Source organism: Epinephelus moara, chromosome 21, assembly GCF_006386435.1.
Source record: "Epinephelus moara isolate mb chromosome 21, YSFRI_EMoa_1.0, whole genome shotgun sequence".
NCBI lineage: Eukaryota > Metazoa > Chordata > Actinopteri > Perciformes > Serranidae > Epinephelus > Epinephelus moara.
Genome location: NC_065526.1, coordinates 14,359,393 through 14,382,761, shown reverse-complemented (window position 1 = coordinate 14,382,761; position 23,369 = coordinate 14,359,393). Strand labels below are relative to the sequence as shown.

Here is a 23,369-nt window from a genome sequence, read left to right as displayed (position 1 = left end):
GAACAACCGGTGGTTGAGATGTGACAGTTTCTCTAAGACTGATCTGGACACTTCAATTCGATGTGTAGATTTTTGTATTTCATATACATGTTCCTCATGCATGAGTGTGTTCGGGAACAGGGCACACTACTGCTCGTAAAATCAGCCATGCATGTTTCTGCGTCCAATCATTGGCTTCTGCACTGTGTGACGTGAGACGCACACACAAGCACATGTAGTGCATGTGAATGCTTCAGAGAGAGAATCTAGGTGTTGCTGGTGTACTCATCATGGGTGTATTTATGAATGGTTAAGGATTGTCAGTGTTAAGACAAATTTCTCCAAGTGATCGCAAGCAGAGATGAATCAAGAGTTGAGACTTGCTTTGTGGCATCTGTACTCACATTCAACTCAGTCTGTCTCAAGTAATGACACTGTATACAGAAGTTTACATTTCTTAAAAGACATTTCCTCCTCATGTGATATTGTTGGTTTGCAGAAAAAAAGACAGATGCTTGAGCTGCCCTAGTCGGACTGTTTTGTATGTGTGTGTGTGATCAAACTCATGGATGCTTGTGTGTGTTTGTCCTCAGTTCAAGAGGATGCTGAACCGAGAGCTCACTCAGCTGTCAGAAACGAGCCGTTCAGGGAACCAGGTGTCTGAGTTCATCGCTAACACCTTCCTCGGTAAAACACTTTCTCTTTGTATAATCCACAACCTGTGCGTAAATGTATGCATCATATAAATAACATGTTATTGCTAAAGGGGAACTGCACCTACTGTTATTCCTATGGTCTAAGACAGTCCAAAAATATAAGTTAACATGAACAGTTTTCTTCCAAATCCAAAGACTCGAGTGCTACAATGTGTGACGTCATCAAGTATAAAGTCTGGAGCTGCTCCGTAGACAATGAATTGGGAAAGATATAGGTGACACTAAGTGCACCCTGGGGAATATTATGAGTAAATGGGTACAAATAAAGCTCATGTGGGTGTGAAAGAGAAAACAAACATTCTTTGGCTCCCATTCATTGTCTATTGAGCAGCACCAGACTTTATACTTGATGACATCACAAGTTTGAGACTTACATCTCTGATTTCTGGCTTTGCAAGAGAGTAGCTCATGTTCACAAAAATTGGTTGAATCTATTGAACCATCTTAAGCTATGGGGACCTACTATGCTTTTCCGTATTTTGAGACTTGTATATAATGTTACAATGAAGGATGTTCAAATTAAATGTGGCCAAAGTTTCTAATAATGAGGTAAACATATATGTAAATGTAATCCCTGTGAGCAAAAACCTCAGGAAACCGTTCTCATCACTCCTTCTCCAACAGTTTTTTTTTTTTGTTGTTGTTACTCCAGCTCCAGTATGACGTCAGGTTTCTTTTTATAGTCAATTGCTCCAGGCACGCCACTGCAAGTGTTACATTACGTAGCCTACACTGTTACATGTAGCTACGTGCTAACATCAGGGAAACATGTAATCTTGATTGCTTGTGTTGTTAATTTCTTCTAGATTTCAGATCATATTCCTGCTGGAACATGTCTGGTTGTACTTAGAAGCTTTTATAGATGGTTTTTCATGACAGGAAGTGCTGCTATTTTCCGTTACAGTCATTCCACGGCTGCAAGTATACTGCTAACGTACATGTAGCTACATGCTAACATCAGGGAATCGTGTAATCTTGGTTGCCATCCGATTCCTGGTACATGTCCTGTTGTGTTTAGAGGCTTCATTAGTGATTTTTTTTTATTCTCTGGATGTAATGACGATGCAGAAATGCTGAGATATGAGGACCCAGAGGCACTGACCAATCAGAGCAGACTGGGATTTTTTGGGGGAGGGGCTTAAAGAAACAGGCGCTCAAACAGTGTTTCAGACAGAGGGTGAATACAGGTGCTCTAGCAGAGACAGCGTGAGGAAAATAAAGTGTTTTTTGAACATTAAAGCATGTAAACATGTTCAAAATACAAATATGAGACTGAAAATTAGCATAGTAGGTCCTCTGTAGTTTAGGTGGTGTTCCCCTTTAAAGTGTAGTGTTGCGTATGTGATCGCTAAGAGACTGTGGTGTTAATATTTTGTCTGTCTTCATCTGACAGAGAAGCAACATGACATGGACATCATGTCCCCACCCAACAAGGAGAAGGACAAGAAGAAGCGGCCCATGTCCCAGATCAGCGGTGTGAAGAAGCCCACGCACAGCCCCAGCCTCGCCCCCTCCACCATCCCTCGCTTTGGGGTCAACGCCAGCCAGGAAGGACTCTTAGGAAAGGTATGAGGACTAATTCAACACTTCACAAAAAAATCTCTATTCAAATAATTCGGCATTGTTTTTAATTTGCTCTCAATTGTCTGCCGGCAGGAACTGGAGGATATAAACAGATGGGGTATTGACATTTTCAAGGTCTCCGAGTATTCTGGGAATCGCCCACTGACAGTCACCATGTACACCATCTTCCAGGTAGCACATTCCTACATATTGTACTTTCTCAAACACAGTATGGTCTTTGTGTAACCTCAAACATTTGGTACAGTACATGAATGACTAAGCCAAGTAAATGAATGAAACAATGACCCAACAAAGGAATATTAATAAATGACTGAGCTTCACCTCGACTGACCCAGTGTCCTCTTGTTGTCTCCTTTAGGAACGTGAGCTGATGAAGTCCTTTAAGATTCCAGCGGACACTTTCATTACCTTCATGATGACTTTGGAGGATCATTACCATGCCGACGTGGCCTACCACAACAACATTCATGCTGCAGACGTCGTCCAGTCCACACATGTCTTACTGTCCACACCTGCTCTAGAGGTAGATACCCTTATACATCCAAGACTAAGAGCAAATTTTATTACTATTAAACCAAAACAATTGGATCTGTACATGCCCTGTCATGTTGAGGACACCCACACGCACATATTGACAGTCCCTTGCCTTCTTGTGTCACCCAAGGCTGTGTTTACTGACCTGGAGATCCTCGCCGCTCTCTTTGCAAGCGCCATCCATGATGTGGATCACCCTGGCGTTTCCAATCAGTTTCTCATCAACACCAGTGAGTTTGCAGAGCTTCACGGGGATTATGTGAACGTGTGTGGGTGCTCAGTGTATTTAACTGTGTGTGGACACATGTCTTTGTAGATTTGTGTTTCTGCATTAATTTGTTTCCCATTCAGAAGGTTTACAGTGCTGTCTGTGAACTTTTTTTAATGCTTTTTTTTGCCCTCAGACTCAGAGTTGGCCCTGATGTACAATGACTCTTCGGTGCTGGAGAATCACCACCTCGCTGTTGGCTTTAAGCTTCTGCAGGAGGATAACTGTGACATCTTTCAGAACCTCAGCAAAAAGCAGAGGCAGTCGCTGCGCAAAATGGTCATTGATATGGTAAGACACCTCAGTGGAAGCCTTATGTCTGAAATTTAAGGCTGTGTTTTCTTCAAATCATTTTTTAAGTCTGAATGCTTAATCTACAGGTGCTGGCTACAGATATGTCTAAACACATGAACCTACTGGCAGACTTGAAAACCATGGTGGAGACAAAGAAAGTCACCAGTCTAGGAGTCCTGCTGCTGGACAACTACTCAGACCGCATTCAGGTGAGAACCACATTGCCACTTATTCATTGTTAGAGCTGCAATCAAAGTACACTTCACCCCCAAATCAAAATTACGTATTTTTCCTCTTACCTGTAGTCCTTTTTATAAATCTAGACTCTTTTAGTATAAGTTGCCGAGTGTTAGAGACAGTTGCCTTCTCTCCAGTATAATGGAATTAGATGGCGCCAAAAAAATACATTTGTAAAAACTCAACAGCAATGTCTCTTTCTAGAAATCATGATCAGGTTTCTCAAGATAATCCACAGACCTTGTTGTGAGCAGTTTCACTTAGGAAGTATTTTCTTTCTACCAAACTACACCTGCCAACAGTATCACCACTCAGAAGGAAGTGTGCGTCTACTCCTGTACGAGAGGCTCATGCTCATGACAGCGCAAGATGTAAACATTAATGGCATCCTCCTTGGCTGAGCTGTAATGTTAGCTCAGTGGTGCTAGGTGAGCTAGCAGTAGATGCACGCTTTGACTACCAAGGCACTCTAATACAGAGCATTTTAGCATCTTTCAGCTCATTGTTTTGGTTTTACAGCCTCCAGCTTTACTGTTTTGGTTCAGTCTGCCTGCTCTAATCAACCATGTTTCCAGGAGGCAGGTGTTTTTAGCTTGACTCTAACTAGTTAGCACCGAATGGCAGAAAAAACTACAACTAGCTGGTCAACGCTGAAGCTAAAGAGCCGCATTTTTTCCTCTGGAGTTGATTGAAACCTGAACAGAGCTAAAAGAAGAGTGAAAATTGGACTTACATCAGTCACAAGGCCAAAAACACGACTTCAACCACCAATTTATTAGGTGTTTACAGCTTTTTATGCTGTGCCAAAGTGGCCAAAAATCAATTCATGCTGCTTCAAGTCAACCTCTTAGTATGGGGACTGCTGAGGTATTCTAGTTCAAGGTGGAGCAAAACAACTAAAAAAAAAGTGGAAGATTAATACGCAAACTTTTTTGGTCACTGCAGGTTCTTCAGAACATGGTGCACTGCGCAGATCTGAGCAACCCCACCAAGCCTCTGGAGCTGTACCGGCAGTGGACAGACCGCATCATGGTGGAGTTTTTCACCCAGGGGGACAGGGAGAGAGACAAGGGCATGGAGATCAGCCCCATGTGTGACAAACATAACGCCTCAATAGAGAAGAACCAGGTACAGATTGAAAGCAGCAGTACCTAGTTAATAAACTCAACTGTACATCAAGTGTGAAACTGAAATGTAGAGAAAAAGAAGGACTCAAAGACAAAGAGAAATGTCTTTCTTAACACTGTATGCCTCTCTTCTTTAGGTGGGTTTCATTGACTACATTGTTCATCCTCTGTGGGAGACGTGGGCCGACCTTGTCCACCCAGATGCTCAGGAGATCCTGGACACACTGGAGGATAACAGAGAGTGGTACCAGAGCATGATCCCCCACAGCCCCTCACCACACCCAGAGGGTCAGGAGGAGGGAGCCCATGCCGGGGAATCCACAGCACTCGGCGGAGGCAGCGGCTCCATCTCAGCCGACAAGTTCCAGTTTGAGCTGACTTTGGAGGAAGAAGGAGAGTCGGATACGGAGAGTCCACCTGAGGAAGAGGAGGGCTACAGTGGCAGTAGGGGATCTGAATTCTCCAGAACTGATTCTGCTGCTACGACTCACATGCTCACCAAAAGGCTCACTACTGAATCGGGCAGGACGTTTTCTTTAGACTCTGATAAAGATATGGCAGAAGACAGAGAGACAGAGCAGGAAGACGTCTCTGGGGTGCCACGCTTCAGACTTGGAATATAGCACCAGTCAAAAGTTTAGTTTCTTTTGGCCTTTTTTTGTTTATTATTCTTGATTTCGGTGCCTCATCCTCTGTCACTCCCTTTCTCCCACTCCAACCAAACACCTCTGGTTTCTGCGGACAGGGTGACAGCAAGCCTCTGGGGTGGGGACTGTGGGAGTGCGAGTGGGTGTGGGGGGGTGTTAAGAAAGTCTGCAGTTTTACACAGCAGTCACTTGCACTGGAGAGAGACAGATAGACTGAGTCACTTCTAATAGAGGACAGGAAACCAAGTTTCTGACCGGTCCTTTGTGTTCTGTGTCTTTCTGTCAGAAATACTGTGGATGAAGTTCTGCAGAGACAATGAGAAGTTTAAAAACAAACTTCCCCTTTACCAGCCAACCCAAGGTCTACTACAACAAATGACAGAACTGTCTTCCTCTTTTGTGAAGAAAGCGAGGAAGTGATGAATGAGCGTGAAAGCAGGACAACGTCTTGTGAGACATCTTGCCAAACTTGCGATTTACAGGGACAATGCTGTTTTGCCTGCCTTTTTAGTTTTGTTTGTTTATTTTGTTGTCTGTTATTTAGGTCCATATGCAGTGAAAATGAAGACACAGTTAAAAGCAGACTTCAGAGCAGTGTAAGCTAATTAAAGGCAGAAAGGAGCTATGCATGATTTTATGCAGGAAAGCTTAAATGTAGCAGACTTTTTGAGTGACTCTATCGTTGTTATTGTAGCACTCCTTGCAGCTGGTGTTGCACAGCCCATTTAATTGTGCTCAGCAAGCAGTAATCTTGTAAGGAATATGATTATAATGAAGTGGCTGGTAGTACATATTATTTTCAGATGCTCTGTTGTTGCAGGCTTTCCATTTTTATAATCCTAAACTATGATATTGTCAGCGACAAAACTGAGCCAGGGTCAGTGTAGTGGTATACAGTCGAGGAGTTGCATCCAAAGCATTGTGGGCTGTGCACATGGTGCCTCCCAGTGGTGACAAGAGGAACTGAAGCTCTGGCATCGGAGGCAGATAATTTGCAAGTTTTTTGCATAGGCCTTTATGGAAAATACATTCAAATTAACTCTAGGAGTGCCCGAAATATCAGTTATGTTTCAGTTTTGTTGCTCTTTTGATTTTTTTTTTCTAAATTTAAAGTCACTATTTTTTGCGTTCTTTATATTTGGCACCAATTGTTATCAGTTTGCCTTCAAGTTTAGCACTTTACAGGTTGGTTCATGGCTGGCCCTCATCGTGGTTTTTAAGGGCTCGAGCCACAACATGAACACAATGACTGCAGAACAGTTTGTCAGTGGCTGTCAAGCAACCAGCACAGGCATCATGCAAAACTAAACACTACAGTACAGCTATGAATGCATTAAACTATCCATTCAAATCCATTAATACATACGTACTCTTTGGTAGCATCCATTTGCATAAATAACTAGACTGATAAGGGCAGTGTGTTAGAGGCATAGGGTTGTAAAGAAGGATGTTAGCATCATTGTAACTGTAAAAAAAAAAAAATAATCCAGGAGACAGTTTCCTGTGCCAGAATTTTTTTTCATCCTTTTTTCTCTCACTGATCAATACTTCGCTCTTCACAGGGACATAGTCAATGACAAAACAAGTGCCAAGCAAGCATGACACAACCCGTACTGTAATTTCCATTTTGCCACTGGCTACTTTCCATCAGTGACTGATAAAGTTGGTTGATTGTAGCACCCCGTGTGCCAATCTGACCCTAGTGTCTCTGCTCCTTTTTTATCTAACTCCTGTTCAAACAGTAACTGAAACTGATATTGTCTTAAACAAAAAAGGTGATGTGTTGTGCGTTGTTGTGCGTGAGTGAATGAGTGGGTTTTGATGTATTTGCTAAGAAGAAACCAAAGCACTTTGTACGGTACTTTTACAGTTCTGCACTTCCAGTACAGTTGAACATGTATAACGTGACTGTTTCACTGTTTTTCTGTTGGCAAACGGCCTGGTGGTTGAGTTGAATTGCACGGGCTGCACCACTACAGCTCTTAAAGGTCGGATGTTGGAGGGACTGAAGTTGTTATTTTTTTGTTCTTTTTATAATTGACTGTACAAACAAGATGTGTTTTGTTGAAATGCATGACATTGGCTGCAGGATTTGAAGAAGATTATATAGAGAACTTAAGAAATTTAGCCTGTGGAGAAACTTGTTTTGTTTTATTACCATGAAACAGAGTAAATCATGTTTTAATGTGTGAACAGATTTTTTTTTTTTTGACGCCTTATTTTCAAACTGTATTTTCTGGTCATAGATGTGTCTGCTGACATGCTGGAGTAAAACATGTGCAATCCTTTCCGTAGCCATAAACCGCACCAACCAGACCAACACTCAAGGATGCCTTCAACACTAAGGACTATTTAACAGCAGCCTAACCAGCACAACATGCGAAGATTCAGTCTGTCTCTCTGCGTGTCACTAATTATTTGATTTTGTACATTTTCCTCACAATGCTTCATGTACAGTTTATTTATTATTTCTATATTATCTGTCAGAAACGATGGAACAGTAGACTTTTTTTAGTCTGAGGTCTAGTACTTATGTGTAGCTCGACGTGTGACAAAGTCGCACAGGACAGATTTCAACTATTACTCAGCTTTGTTTCCCTTCTCGTTTCATTTCTTTATGTCTGCAAATAACATTATACATAAGCAAAAATACTCACTTCCATGTTTTCTCGGTATAAAAATAGTTTAGCGACAGATTTCCGTCAGAAACATCTCTCATCTCCCATCTTCCTCTGTTTCCACTGATCTGGTCAGATCATGTATTCATGAAGGATCTCACAGTATGCGTGCTGATCTGAGACTTCTTTGATTCATAGTGAAGATAATATAGTCACACTGCCTCAAGTCATCCTAGATCAGTATTTCTGTTTTTAGAGATTTCATGAATATGGGTCATGAACTAAGACTCTGCAGCTTTGACAATCCAAACTCTGCTGTTTAACTGCGGGTGTGTTAGCCCTCTCTCCAGCTAGAACTGTATGCCTTGCCAATAAAGGAAAAACTCTTCACTCTTTGATGTCTTGTTCTGTGTTTTTAATATGAGACTTTATTAATTCCTCACAGGGGGTCAGACATTACAAAGTCATACTATACAACCTGTCATCAAACTTCATTTTTAAATGCTGGTTTCTAAAGAAGAAATATCCAGGCTGAATTTTGGAGCCAGGTGTATAAAATATGCAAAAGCTACAGCCATAAAAGAAAACTGAGACCTTTTATTTGAGTGTTTCACTAGTGCTAATATCTTATAGCTTTAATAAAGATTAACAATACTGTACACAATATAAATATATGATGATGTCAGACAGTGTGGAATAAGATGATAAAGCTTTTAATAATCTTAATGCTACTTCAGAGGAAATCAGAAGATAATACTGCATGTTCATCAGCAGAAAAGTAACTAAGGACATTTACTTTAGTACTGTACTTAAGTATACGTTTGAGGCACTATAGTTTGTATGATAATAGTAAATATGATTTCATTTCTATAGCAGTTTTCAAACAGATGTTACAAAGTGCTTGAGGAAATGATTAAAACAACATCACAGAATGGACCAATAATAATATAATGATAAGATATTAGTGAGGTAAAACAAGGTGTTTAAAATGTGTATTGAATATATACATGCATATACCAAAGCACTATTTCCATTTTGTCCTACTTTATACTTCCACTTCACTAAAGTTCTGAGGTAAATCTACTTTACTCCACTAAATGTATTTGACAGTTTTGGGTACGTACAAAACACATAATGAGTTCATGAACTTTAATGCACTGTTTAGAGATTTAACAATCCAAAGATTAAAAAACATCCATATAACAAGCCTCCACCTCCAAAATTTCATTCAAATTAACATGTACCTACCACAAAGACACACACAAAAAACACAAAGTGATGCAAAGGAACTGCAAAGAGACACAAAACAACAAAAAAGACACAAATATACCCCCAAAAAACACATATTGACCTTTAATGAGACACAAAACGACATCCAAGACATGCAAAGAAACTACAGAGAGACACAGAATAACTACAATAAAACAGAAAGACACAAATATACCATAAAGAGACAAAAATGATCCTAAAAAAGACACAAATATACATCAAAGAAACACAAAGTGACCTCAAAGCGATGCAAAGACACTACAAAGAGACATAGAACAACTACAATGAGACACAAAAGGACCAAATCTATCACCAAAAAAAAACCCAAAACAAGTACAAGGACATAGGGAAATATCACAAAGACACACAAAACGATGCGGACAGATACACAAAACAAAAACAAGGAAAAGAGGCAAAGCCAACACAAAGTCTTTGCATCTTGCTCCTGTGCAGGAGAAGTGGTGGGGCCTTTTACATGTCTGCATCCAGGGGCCGATTGTCTTCTAATCCACCCATGATTTTTGATTAATCAATCATTAAAATGTCAGTGATATAGCTTTCTTCAATATGAGTATCTTTACTTTTGATATCCTGAGAGGAGTCAGTTTGTGCAAATCATTAGTAAAAATAGACAAATAAAGAAATTATTGGCAAGATACAAATGCAATATGAAGATAATTAGTGCATTTACAAATCTAATACAGACACCGTTCTTTTTTAGGATTTGTAAAAATAATAGCACAATAAAAAAGTTCAAATTGAAAGGTTAAATTAACTTTTGATATTATGTTTTGCTGCTTATAACTCAGTAATATTTTTTAATATTTTTTCTGTGGTATTATAACATTTACTCACCGAAAACTACATTAACTTCTTATTTTTTTAGCAATAAAACTGAGTTAAAACCTCTACATAAACTCTGACTCAGTGGGGGCGGGGCTCTGTCTGAATGAAGGGACGGATCCTCTTCCCTGATTGGCCGATCGTCCTGTCAATCATCCTTACACTCTGTTTGTACCCGCTTATGCCGGGGCTGTCAATCAAGAGGCGCACGAGCTACTGCAGGTGCAAAGCTGGGCACTGGGGCTAGGCGCTGCTGCTGCGAAGCGGAGGATAAAACACACATTTCACGGTAAAACCCTGCGCTTATTTCTCACCGCTGGGCCGCGTTAGGTCCAACAGGTATAGCGGATAACACGCGGATTGTTTGTCGCTTGTCACATCCTGGATTTAGACTGAAAAATGAGTCATAAATAAGGAAGAGTAACCTTCATTTGACATAGCTGGGATGCTTAGCTAGCTCCTGCTGCCACTTTTAAATACTGGTAACGGTCTGCTGTGTTAGCATTAAAGGTAGCGATGCTAGCTTAATTGGACGCGTTTTTCCAACGATAAAAGCTGCGTTTGTATCTGTAATGCTTTAATCTCTTTAACAGTCGTTTCATCTTTATTTAAGGTGGTAAGTAATGAATGACAAAACGCCTCGTGCCGTATTTTCGGGTTTTTTCTCAAGCTAACGTGAAGCAGACTGTCAATTTCAGCTAGCTACATATTCAGTAGCAAGCTAACGGCAGATAAGCCCCGCTCTGGATAAGGAGGTGGTCGGTTCAGGCCGTTTTAATAAGGAGCATGTTGTGGTCAGAGACAGTCAGAGAGCACTACAGTCGCTGCCGGTTTTTCTGCGTGTATCTAATTTACTACAAGGCAAATTCTGCCCAACCATATGTTCATTCATAATTAGCTGGCTAGCGTAGCGCTCAGCTGCTCTCCTGGATGGGATGGGATAGTCAGTTTAGCTGATGCTTAGCCTGCTAAGCTCTGGCACTTCCGTCCTCTTATCTTTGCTTGGGGCGGAGGTGTGCATTCCTTGTCCAGCTAGTATTGACATTAAGTGGAAACACTTAAGGCTGTGTGTTGGTATTGGCTAGCTGTATTGACACAGCCTCTCAGCAAAACGGCTGCATCATTTTATTCCCAGATAAAATCAGGTGACTGTTTGGGAGTGCTGTCTGGCCTCATGCTGACATTATTTAACCCCGTCATGGGTTAAATGGTTTATATCTGCGGCTGTTTCACCCTGCCATATGGTTTCAGGTGCTTTTCCTGTGGTCTGTCTGAAGACTGAGAATGATGTAATTGATCTGTGCATTAATACAGATGTGGTCTGTCGGTTGTGGTGTGTTTCATAGATAGATAGGCAAGGTAAACCCCTGACACCACCCATTGACATCCTCTGAAGCTACTTTCAGATTGACACAGCTGATACAGGTATTCTTTGCCTGAGATATACAGTAATGTCAGCATGTCTGAACCTCAGAGATCTTTAACACGTCTCAACAAAAAGATATTAAAATAGCATAATAGAAGAGCAAACCAACCAGGAATAGTCTGGCAACTTTGTAAATTCGATATCTGTTTTGTCTTTCTTTTTCAGACTTCTTCTACAACTTTTAATTGTTGACATAATGCTAGAATTGTTGCATTATGCTTTTTGAATAACATTTTGTCTACACGTTTAAGGTCTCTGTGGTTCAGACATGTTGACATTACTGCATATCTCAGCCAAATGATACCTGTATCCGCTGTTAAAATCTAAAAATAGCTTCATAGGATGTCTCTGGTGCTATCAGGGGTTCATTTTGCTCATCTCAATGTTCATAGTTTCCCCTCTGAAGGGCTTACATGTTTCTTAAATGTGCGTACTATGTAGACCGACTGAAACAAATTAAGTAGGATAACACAACGATATGCAAACCAGTCAACAAAGGTGTGGGGATCTGCCACGTGTCCCAAACACAAACAGGAACATTTTATAAAGTGGCAAATAGGCACTTTTTTCCTCGTTCTTTTTTATCATTTATCTGCACCAAATATGAAATGTTTCAGCCAGTGGCAGTGAAATTGTGTATGACACTGTAACTACAGGGAGTGGAGACCATGTCATGAGTACAGGTCTGAAAAATCTGATGGAATCAAATACAACAGCTCTGCCTTTGTAGATTCATATAATGTTCAGTTTTGGAGACACTGTCAGAGAGGCTTTGATCCAACACTCATTATTTTTGTGACTGTCGTTTGTGGTGTTCAAAGGTGATTCTGTCATTACATTCTGTTTCTCAAGCTTTTTCCTTGTAACTGATTAATATGTGATCTCAATCCTTGCATAGATGGCGTCTGCAAATGCCACATACGGACAGAAGGAGTCCACGGACCAGAACTTTGATTACATGTTTAAAATCCTCATCATTGGCAACAGCAGCGTAGGAAAGACGTCCTTCCTTTTCCGCTACGCAGACGACTCATTCACACCAGCCTTTGTCAGCACAGTGGGCATCGACTTCAAGGTGAAGACAATCTACAGGAACGACAAGAGGATAAAGCTGCAGATATGGGTGAGCAACCGAACACGTGCATGCAGACATGGGCTGGGTGAGGCTGACAAGAAAAATGTGAAAATTTGTTTTGGGGGAGCCAGTTAATCACAGGTGCCATGATAATTGCTTTTCAGCAGCTGTCACTTTACTTTGGACTCCTGAAGGGTTGTGAGAAGGAATTAAAAACTCACCTGGCTTTGCTTTTTCCTGCCTTTTGTTTTGTGCCTCTGAGCTGTCTAGACTCAGGTACCACTGAAGAGATTAGGGTGTAACTGGTGAAGACTTCTATGCCGATATTACATAGTTACTACAGAATCTAATCTCATGTTTATGTTTCGTTCCATAATCAGTTACACAGCACACACTCAGCCTAAAATAGGCTCCGAATATAATTAGCTGAGTAGCTCTAAACTAAGAAAATGCAGACTGTACTACTGCTCTCCTTTTAAAAAGGACCTATTATGTTCATTTTTAGCTTCATAGTTACATTTGAGGTTTCTACTAGAACATTTTTACATCATTTAATGGTCAAAAACACTTTATTTTCCTCATCCTGTCTGTGCTGGAACATTTGTATTCACCCTCTGTTTGAGAAGCTCCATCTCTTAAGCCCCCCTCTCATAAAAGCCCTGTCTGCTCTGATTCTGGGTCTTCACATCTTGGTGTCTCTGCACCGTCATTGCAGCCAGGGAATGACTGTAATGGAGAATATTAGCACTTTTTACCGTGAAAAATCACTAATAAAAGCTTCTAAACACAGCCAGACATGTTCCAGCAGGATTCTGATCTGAAATCTGGGAGAAATGTGCAACATCGGCAACCAAGGTTACACGTTTCCCCGATGTTAACATCAAGCTTCATGTAGCAATGTAGGTTATGGAATAGAGATAATTGCAGGAGCGTGCCTGGAGCAGATAACCAGTTAAAGAAATCCGGCACACGATGATGTCATACTGTAGCCGGAGTAGAAAAAACAACATCGTAAACAGTATTGAGAACGATCTGAAACCTGAGATTTCTGCTCACAGGGATTACTTCTACATATGTTTACCTCATTATTTGCCTCGTTTAATGTGAATCTTCTTCATTTTATCACAATATGTAAGAAACAAAATACGGAAAAGCACAATAGGTCCCCTTCAATGTCCGCTTTTTTAATGGTAGAACTGTTTTGTGGCCCAGTGTTGAAACAGTCATCTCTATGAACAGTATACTGAAATATAAACAGCAGTAGCATCCATGTTATAGTATTTAACTGTGCAAAATGATTATTTTTATAAGTGATAAATCTGCTGATTATTTTTTCAAATAATCATTTAGTCTCAAATAAAGTCCATTCCAGTATCCCATAGTCTATGTCTTCAAATGTTTTGTCTGATCATCAGTCTAAAACCCAAAAATATTCAGTTTACAGTGACAGAACATTAAAACGCAGCAAATCCTCACAATGGAGAAGCTCTGAGGAAGACCTTAAGTGGTCAAAACATGTTGGCTCTTTTAATGATTTAGCCACCGCTATAAAAACTTTTAAGTATTTCCTTCCTCGTTAATAAACTGCCTTCCTGTTTATCCCATTTTCCAAGAGCACCTGACACATGCCTGATCTACTTTTGAGTAAACAGAACAACCAGTCGTCTCTCTTTCCTTGTGTTCTGATCGTTTATGACATTTGTACTTTAAAATTAGTCGATCTATTATCAAGATTTTCAGATTAGATTTATTTCAATCCACCAATACATTAATCAACTAATCGTTTCAGCTCTACAGTACTTAAAATTCAACAAGCCTGCAAAAAAAACTACATTTGATTAATCAGAATTAAAGCAAATTGCCTGTTTTTGATGCTGCTGCCCCGTCACATCTGTGACTGAAGCGGCCCCTATTATCATGTATCTCTAATGATTACCACCTGGCCTCTGCTGTCCCCTGAATCACTTCATCTGCTGTGTAATGGCAATACCCTTGAAGTGTAATTAACATAAGCCATAAAGCCTGACCCTGGGACCAATTGCTTATAACACAGGACACCAGAGGAATAGCTAATGCTCATGGGAGTTTGGCGTAATGTTACGCCTCCGCAATCATCAGGAGGCACGTGCAGTCATAAATCCTTCGCAGGTGCTGGGTGATAATGATCTGCACAAAAAGACATATACCCACGCACTGCTGTTTTGTTTCTAATGCTTATTTAATCCTATGTACACATGATGGTGTGTAGACCACAACTTGAGCAAGAGCATGGAAACTTTGTCATGTCCATGAGACCATGAGTGTGCAGACGGATTTTATTTTGAGTATGTTTTCATTATAAACCTATCCTGCTTTGACTGAGATGTATATGCTCAAAAATAATCCTAAATTAAAAATGTTTGTGTTTGTGTAGGACACTGCTGGCCAGGAGCGCTACAGGACAATCACCACAGCTTACTACAGGGGAGCCATGGGCTTCATCCTCATGTATGACATCACCAACGAGGAGTCCTTCAACGCGGTTCAAGACTGGTGAGGGACACTTGAGTGTGCATATCTGTGTGTATGAAGATGCAAATTTAAGAACCTACAAAAATATGTCTTAAGATTTCATTCTGCTTCAGTTATTTGTGACCCACCAGCTAAAATTTTGAGATGTGGGTTTGTTTGCTGGGACTACACACATAGCGAATTCGGCAACCAGGTGTAGTCAGCGCCTAATATGATTTTGTAACATTTGTTTGCATGTGAAAAGACACATAAAAGCACTAATGATGTCTGTTTAAATCACCATTTTGCTTTGTCAGACTGTATGTTTGCACAACAACTGGAAGTAATGTAGGTCAAAGTTGGATCTAAATTGCGGAGAAGTTTACCTCGAATAGTTTTGTGTAAATTTAACATTCACTTTTGTTTTCTTACCCAAATTAGTGGTTTAGATAGAAACCTCTCCGATGGCTTGGGTTATGTTGCCATTCTTACTCTTGTGAAGCTATTACTACTTACTTTGCCATTTTACCACCTCTCAAAATGAAGTTGGTGATTGAAAACTGATTTTAACCAGTAGGAATGACTGCTGTAAAAAGATGAATTCTTTTTTCTCATCAGCAAAATGCAGATGAAGCATGTGCAGTGTTTCCCACATATAGACTATACTTGGGTGGGCCCCCGACGTATATAAATAGACGCCAAAGTTTATTTGGCAACCCATTTTTGTGTTTTTATTTTTATTCTTTTATCCATCTGACTGAGGGACACCATCTGCGATTGATTAACTAGTGGACAATCTCCCCTCGCTCTTCCCCTCCTGTTTCTGTTTGTCATGTTCAGCTTGCGATCTGCCGGTTTATTGTCTTTGGAGCCATGAGCAAATCTGGGGAGAAGACACACTGATAATCTGTCAAAAACACTATAAAGCATATATTATATATGATATAAATCCTTGCCTACCTTTTTGATTTTCCTGCCCCTCTCCCTGCTGTTCTCCTGGAGTTCCACCTCCCGCAATTTTTACATTGTCCACCCATCCATCCATTTTTAACCACTTATCCAAAGTCCGGTTGCAGGGGGGCAGCAGGCCGAGCAAAGCATTCCAGATGCCCCTCTCCCCAGCAATGCTTACCAGCTCCTCCTGGGGGAGCCCAAGGCATTCCCAGGCCAGATGAGACATGTAATCCCTCCAGCATGTTCTGGGTCTGCCCCGAGGCCTCCTACCAGTTGGATGTGGCCGAAATGGGAGGTGTCCAGGACGCATCCTGATCAGATGCCCGAACCACCTCAACTGACCTGTTTCAACATGAAGGAGCAGCGGCTCTACTCTGAGCTCCCTCCAGATGTCCGAGCTCCTCACCCTATCTCTAAGGCTGAGCCCAGCCACCCCACGGAGGAAACTTATTTTAGCCGTTTGTATCCGCAATGTCATTCTTTCGCTCACTACCCAGAGCTCATGACCATAGGTGAGGGTTGGGACGTAGATGGACCAGTAAATGGAAAGCTTTGCCTTCAGGCTCAGCTCCCTCTTCACCATGACGGCACAGCGCCCACATCACTGCAGACGCCATCTCACACTCCTGACTCGTGAACAAGACCCCAACATACTTGAACTCCCTCGCTTGGGGTAGTAACTGGAAGGGGCAATCTGTTGTTTTCCAGCAGAGAACCATGGCCTCAGATTTGGAGGTGCTGACTCTCATCCCGACTGTTTCACACTCGGCTGCAAACTACCCCAGTGCATGCTGGAGGTCATGGTGTAATGAAGCCAACAGAATGACATCATCCAGTAGTTATTATGAATAGCCTAATATCAATGCTGTTTATGATTGTGTTTCTAAGTGATGTAGCCGACTTGTTTCACATATTTGTCACGTATTTGCGTCTAAACAGAACGGGAGAGACCAGTAGACACACACACAAGCAGACTGTTGGAGCATTAAATCAGCAGTTCTTCCTAAAATCTGCTTTAGCATCTTACAAATAAAGGATGCCTGTGAGATTCAGTCAGACGATATAACTCAGCGCCCTGTACTGTGTCTGTTAACAGGTCGACCCAGATCAAGACCTACTCGTGGGATAATGCCCAGGTCCTCTTGGTGGGGAACAAGTGTGACATGGAGGATGAACGAATGGTGGCCACAGACAGGGGCCGGCAGCTGGCAGAACAGCTGGGTAAGTCAGCTGATCAGAGTGGAAACTAGATGCCGTGTGTCTGTTGTTTTTTATCTATTTCTCCTCTTCTCTCCTGGGAGCATTAATGAAATTTGTATATGAGTCATAAAGTTCCCCCAAAGAGGGGGCGATGATGTGTAAATTATGCATCTAAACATTAGTGAAATTCACAATGTTTGGGTTATGTGTGGACTTTCTGTGCTAATTTAACGTCCCTTTCTTTCTGTAGACAGCTCACTATATTACATAGTCTCACCATGTTCGAAACTGATGTTACAACAATTCAGGCTGAAGTAATTGCAAATTAAAGACAGCCATATTACGATGAGTCTTAACTGGCAACATCTTCAACAGAGGTCTGTTTATTTTTAGACAAGCTAAGTGTTACTTTCTGCTCTTCCTGTTGGAATGTGACATGTAACATGAAAAACATGCCGCTTGGCCTGTAATTTGATTTTAAATAGACCTCATTTCTTACCAAACGTAGGTGTTTTTCAACCTGGACCCCGGTTTACCATGTTTTCATGTTTAAGTGATTAATGGAGACAACAGTTTTTGAAATTGGTTCTGTATTGAGAGAGAGCGCTGCAGCCCAAAATGGGCTGCAGTGTGCACTGTCAGTGTACTAGACATGCTTGCTTTTGACAATGATAGGAAAAAAAAGTTTATCTTTACCTTTCGCTGATCCGTGGTTTTATTATTTGTTTAATTAAGTCTTGCCTAAGGAGGTCTTGTTTTGAAGTCACACACTTTTTCACATTGTCAAAATGAATTAAATATTCAGCTGTGACACTGAAAATCTTTTAGATAACACTAAACCTTCTGAGCTCCAACACAACAAACTCTTTCCGCCACTCCTCTCTCCAACTCTCACTAAGATTTCAACTGCCGTCTTCCTGCAGTGAGTCACCTCTTGCAAGATTTCAGAGTGAGACTTTTTCTTTATCGAGACTTTGTTTCACACAATAAGTCTATGTATATGTCTTTGTACAGATTGTTTCCAAAATGTTGTCAGACACTTAAATAGTAGAAACTGCATGTAGTGATCACGGTGATCAAAAAGCTTGGGACAGAATCAACCCTATACAAATGTTTAAATGTCTCACTTATAGTAATCAAGTCGCCAGCTGACAGTGCTCATCTTGGCTCTTTTCATACATGTCAACATGGGAAAAAAACTATGGTAAATTTATTTCATTTTTTAAACTTTATTTCTATACTACTCCTCCGCGTGCTGACTCCTCTGCTTCCAGCTCCTGAGGCTGGTGCTGCGTGCACTCTGAAATCATTACGGGAAACAGAAAGTCATTTTCTCTCAATGAAAAGCGAAGTCTTCTCAAAGCTTATGGCTGCCACTGATGCAGACAGAGAGCAAGCGTGCGCAGGGAAAGCACCTGTGGTTGAAGCCACCCATGCAAAGCAGTTTGGTAATGCCCAGACGCATACAGTAGCATAATGCCTCCGTAATGAAACTGCTGTATGTATTTTTAAACAGTCAATGAAGTTAAGGAAATACCGAAGCTGTCTGTTCCATAATTTTATATTCATGTAATCCATATACAAATGTCAGTAAGATGGTAATTCATGCATTCATTTTCTGTAACTGCTTATCCCTGTGGGGGTCACGGGTGGCTGGGGCCTATACCAGCTGACATTGGGCGACAGGCGGCGTACACCCTGGACAGGTTGCCAGACTATCACAGGGTTGACATATAGACATGCCAACGGGCAATTTAAAGGTCACCACTTAACCTAATGGTTCGAGGAAACTGGAGTACCCAGGGAAAACCCACGCTGACATGGGGAGAGCACAGAGGGGCTCCCCCACCCCATGGTTGAACCAGGAATCCTCCTGCTGTGAGGCGTCAATGCTAACCACTGTAACACCGTGTTACATTAGATGGTAATCCGCACAATTAATAAAGAAAAAGAAAAGAATAATATCGTTTTAGTATAGTCGCCTAAGAAAAAGAAAGAAGGAGAGAGGTAACATCCCCATGGTCTAGCTCGTTAACTACGCAATAACGCAGATTCCTGATTGGCTGGCTGCATCTACTCCCTTGTTGCCATGCGGAAGTCGCATGAGCCACTAGATAAAGGAAAATTTCACTAAAAAAATGTCACCCAGCATCTGCAAAAAGGCGGAAATAACCGCATTTCACATAATTTTACGAAATAATATCCTTGTTATAAAGATTTTAAATCTTTTATTCTGTAATTTATTGAACCACAGTGTACTATTTTATATATATATATTTTTAACTCCTATTTATTCTCTTTTAAAGAAAATTAAATATGAACTGAACTGCTGTTTTATGTCATCATCTATTTATTATCATCTTTTTTTATTTAATGTTATGACTAACTTTTAGCGACCTGGGTTACATACGTAATTTGCTCTCTCTTAATACTGTGCCTGTTTTAAAATTATTGTCTCCGTTCGTCAGTGAGACACAAAACATGGGAAAATAGAGTCCAGGTTGAAAAATACTTAATTCCCTTAAGGTATGATCTGAAAAGACAGATTTAATCTATAAAAACTTACACAAATCTGATAAGGAGGGGAAAATGATTGAGGTTTGAGCTGCCTGTCTTACTGTAGCCTTAATGTGTCCTGACATAACGAGATAAGTAGATTAACTGGGTAATCTTCACAGCAGGAGAATAAGCGTAACCATGAGCCTCTCTCTGTCTCTGTCGCCCCTCCTGGCAGGTTTTGAGCACTTCGAGGCAAGCGCTAAAGACAACATTAACGTGAAGCAGACCTTCGAGCGGCTGGTGGACATCATCTGCGAGAGGATGTCGGAGAGTCTGGACAACAACGACCCGACTGTCACCGGCAGTAAACAGGGGCCACAGCTCAACGAGCAGCCTCAGAGGTCCCACCAGGATTGTGCTTGCTAAACACGACCACACACACACAATCTGCTGTCCTAAAATCCACACACTTTCTTTTTCTTTCTCATGCACACTTGCATTACACACAAACACTGCCATACAGAGACACACATCCTGGCTGCTGAGATTCTCCACCCCTCTCACTACACCAAGAGCATCGCCCACATGATTTGGAGTTTTCAGTGATGTCATTGTTCATTTCAGTACTACAGAGATTATGTGAACGTGCTAACTTAGTCAGAGGGGTGAAGAACATTTACAATCAATCCCAACTGGTCTTTGTTTCGTGTTTGTACGCTTTTACACAAACACACATATTATACTGTATCTTTACGGAATTATAAACGGTTAGTGAAAGCTGATGCGACATCCACACTAATAGGTTTTCATTTTAGATTTATATCGCCTAGCGTCCACAGTGCTCCAGTGTTTGGAAGCCCTGAAGCGGAGACTTTTGAAAACGCCTCTGACCCCGTTTTAGTTTGAAAACTCAGAAGTTGCGTTTTAGTCTGGACAGGCAGATACAGAGACTTTTGGAAATGATGACGCAGACACCCACACGCACTTCCTGATTGGCTCTTATCAGCCACAGCCAAAACATTGCTGAGTCCACGTACCTTTTGTGATTTCATCCGTCTTGTGTGGGCACACCTTTCCAATCGCCATGGCTTCCTCCGGTGATAGATAATGCTCCCAAACGGTACCGCTGTAATTTGTCACCGTATTAGCTTTGCAAGACTCCCAATCCGTTTCCCACAGCCTTGACCACCTTATACTCATGTTACTTTGCGTAGCAGTTCCACCTTGTTGTCGGCCCAAGCAGAGAAACCAACCACAGAGTAGACAATCTTCTTCCTGTTAAGATCGGCAAGTGCGGCAAGTATGGACAGAGATTATTTCTGTTAAAACGCTTGTGCGTATGGAGATCATTTCTCATTTCTTTTAAAATGAAAACGTGTCAGTGTGGACGTGGCCTGAGACTCCATCATTCCTCGCAGTCGTGTTTTACTATCAAAGGCTGTGGACCGTCCAATCCCAGGCCCCACTCAGCACTAACGCCTCAAACCTAAACAGATACAAATCAGTTGCATCTGTTTTACTTTAAGTCCCATTTAAAAATATATGTTGGTTGCTGTGGATAGAGTTGCTGGGTTTTTTGTTTGTTTGTTTGTTTTTGTTTTTTTTTTTGAGTTGGTTGGATGTGGTTTTGAGCATGTGAAATCACTGGTTCTTTCCAGTGCTGTGATTGAGTCTCTGCAGTTAATTATGGTCTGAGTTTGGGTCATTTGAAAGTTTGTTTGTCGTAAGAATAGCAAAAGTCATGCATATCAGTGTGCTCGTCAAGTCATTGTTGTTATTATTATTTATTTTTGGCCCCTTCCCAGATTTTTTACATTTCTTTTAGTGAAATTAGATGGCAGCATCAGTCGCTTTGTCGGTCTCAGTGTAAGGAGCTGCGTAGCCTCTGGAGGTTGCTCGATGTAAGATTTTTTCTTTTTTTACTTTTTTGTTACTGTTTTTTAAGACAGAATTAAAGGATAAAGGATGTCTCTCACCACACGGAGAAGAGTGTATAAATGTTTAAAAGTCAACAGATACAGATTTAAAAATACATATGTAATATATACATATATAATTAACATACAATAATAATGATTTAGAATATCGGGATTCCTACCTGTGCTTTAGTGAGAGGTGCATGTTGTTGATGTTTTTAACTGATTGTGGTTGACTGGATTTGTATGAGCTGTTCTGTCTGTCCGTCCTGCTGTTTCAGTACTCGGAGGTACCATAGGGGCCAAAGGTTTCACGTGTTAAGCCCACGGCCCCTTCTCATTGTATTAACTTCCATTCCCTGCATACAATGTGCAACATGCACTCACTAGAAAGGCATGTGATTGAGTGTGAGCACTGGTGCACCACAGACCTCTCCATCAGCTTCAGATAGTCTCTTATGTCATGGTGGATGATCTTCTCATCTTTACTTTCTGGGGGAACATGATGTTTTTAAGCATGTTGAATGTCAAATTGTGAGTTTTTTTTCTCTCTAATGCTAAGGTTAGGGATCTGTCTGCTCGTGTATACGGTACAAACCCTTCTGTAAGTCATGCAAGGCATACGGAAAAACACTTAAGTTATTCCAAAATAAAACGTATTTATTTTGTATTATTTATAACTGTATTTATTTGAAGATGTTTCTTCCTAGATTTTGCATTGCGATCTGCGCTCTACTTTTTAAAGATATGTTCACTAGTATTCAAATTGCTGAAATCTCTCCCAGCTTTTAAATGTATCTGTGTTTACAGTGAATATAAAGCTTAAGACGCTTCCCCAAGAGGAACGTTGAAACATTCCAGTGAAAGAATCTCTTATCATGTCCACGCAGCTTTGGTGGGAAGTTTGTTTGTCTTTTGATATCGGTTATGTAACTTTGAAGACTTGGTAGTGTAAAAGCAGACTGTTCTCACAGAGCAATAGCAGTTTCTTTCTGTCCACACCCAAAAATGAGCGCCGCACAAACCCTTGCTGAAGGTTTGTAATACTGTAAGTGGGTGTGCGTGAATGTACAGTTTCTATAAAGGCAGTCTTAATATTTTTTCCTTCCAAAGAGACCTTGACAACACACCTAGAGCCAAAAAGAGAGCTTGTTAGACATTTGTGAGACTTGCACTAACAAATTTGTGTGTTTCCCTGCTCTGTGCAGTAGCTTCAAAAAGGGAAAATGTTCTGAAAGTAAACTGAATACTCTGAACACTTCATTAAAATAGCAATTCTTACTGCATCGGTTCACTTTTGACCTGATTTTTGTTACTTTATTTATTGTGTTTTGCTACAGCTGTAAACTTGCCGGTGACTTAGGAACACGTATCGATCCTGTTCGACTCCTCTTCTTTCTCCCTCCCCTGTCATAAATAAATAACTCTTGTAAATAGGAATTTTCTGCCCGTTGGGTATTAGTTGTGTGAATTGTGCTGTAATTCTGTAATGCCAGATTTGCTAAAATGAGGAATCAATAAACAAATTCTAAAAGCTGGAGTTGTGCGTTGGTTCAACATTTGTTCCCAGAAAGTCAGTGATTTACAAGAAGTGCTCATGAGTTGTTTAGATTAAGTTGTGCCCAGCAGAGGGCATCAAACTGCAATAATGTCTTGTTTTCTACCCTCAGAGTTGTTTGACCATCTATGGTTT

At 40.9% G+C, this 23,369-nt stretch overlaps 2 protein-coding genes across 7 annotated transcripts in view; both read left to right on the top strand.

Annotated features, from left to right (window-relative positions):
- Positions 1–8,399, top strand: part of pde4ca (phosphodiesterase 4C, cAMP-specific a) — a 66,663-nt gene extending 58,264 nt beyond the window's left edge. For all 6 annotated transcript variants that reach the window (XM_050032651.1, XM_050032646.1, XM_050032647.1 and 3 more), the window contains 9 exons: positions 573–666; positions 2,089–2,261; positions 2,352–2,450; positions 2,638–2,802; positions 2,944–3,043; positions 3,218–3,372; positions 3,462–3,584; positions 4,558–4,740; positions 4,877–8,399. In XM_050032651.1, coding sequence (XP_049888608.1) covers positions 573–666; positions 2,089–2,261; positions 2,352–2,450; positions 2,638–2,802; positions 2,944–3,043; positions 3,218–3,372; positions 3,462–3,584; positions 4,558–4,740; positions 4,877–5,362 — 1,578 coding nt within the window. In that variant the 3' untranslated portion in view covers positions 5,363–8,399. The remainder of the gene's footprint in view (positions 1–572; positions 667–2,088; positions 2,262–2,351; positions 2,451–2,637; positions 2,803–2,943; positions 3,044–3,217; positions 3,373–3,461; positions 3,585–4,557; positions 4,741–4,876) is intronic.
- Positions 8,400–10,292: 1,893 nt separating this feature from the next.
- Positions 10,293–23,216, top strand: rab3aa (RAB3A, member RAS oncogene family, a). Its single transcript, XM_050075011.1, has 5 exons — positions 10,293–10,405; positions 12,441–12,665; positions 15,031–15,149; positions 17,158–17,282; positions 19,996–23,216. Exons 2-5 carry the CDS (start codon positions 12,441–12,443, stop codon positions 20,184–20,186), a joined length of 660 nt encoding a protein of 219 aa, XP_049930968.1. The 5' UTR covers positions 10,293–10,405; the 3' UTR covers positions 20,187–23,216.
- The last annotated feature ends 153 nt before the right edge of the window (positions 23,217–23,369 follow it).

Coding starts and splice junctions, on each gene's coding strand:
- rab3aa (XM_050075011.1), top strand. CDS start 12,441: ATGGCGTCTGCAAATGCCACATACGGACAGAAGGAGTCCACGGACCAG. Junction 15,150..17,157: donor TTCAACGCGGTTCAAGACTG/GTGAGGGACACT, acceptor GTCTGTTAACAG/GTCGACCCAGATCAAGACCT. Junction 17,283..19,995: donor GCAGCTGGCAGAACAGCTGG/GTAAGTCAGCTG, acceptor CCCTCCTGGCAG/GTTTTGAGCACTTCGAGGCA.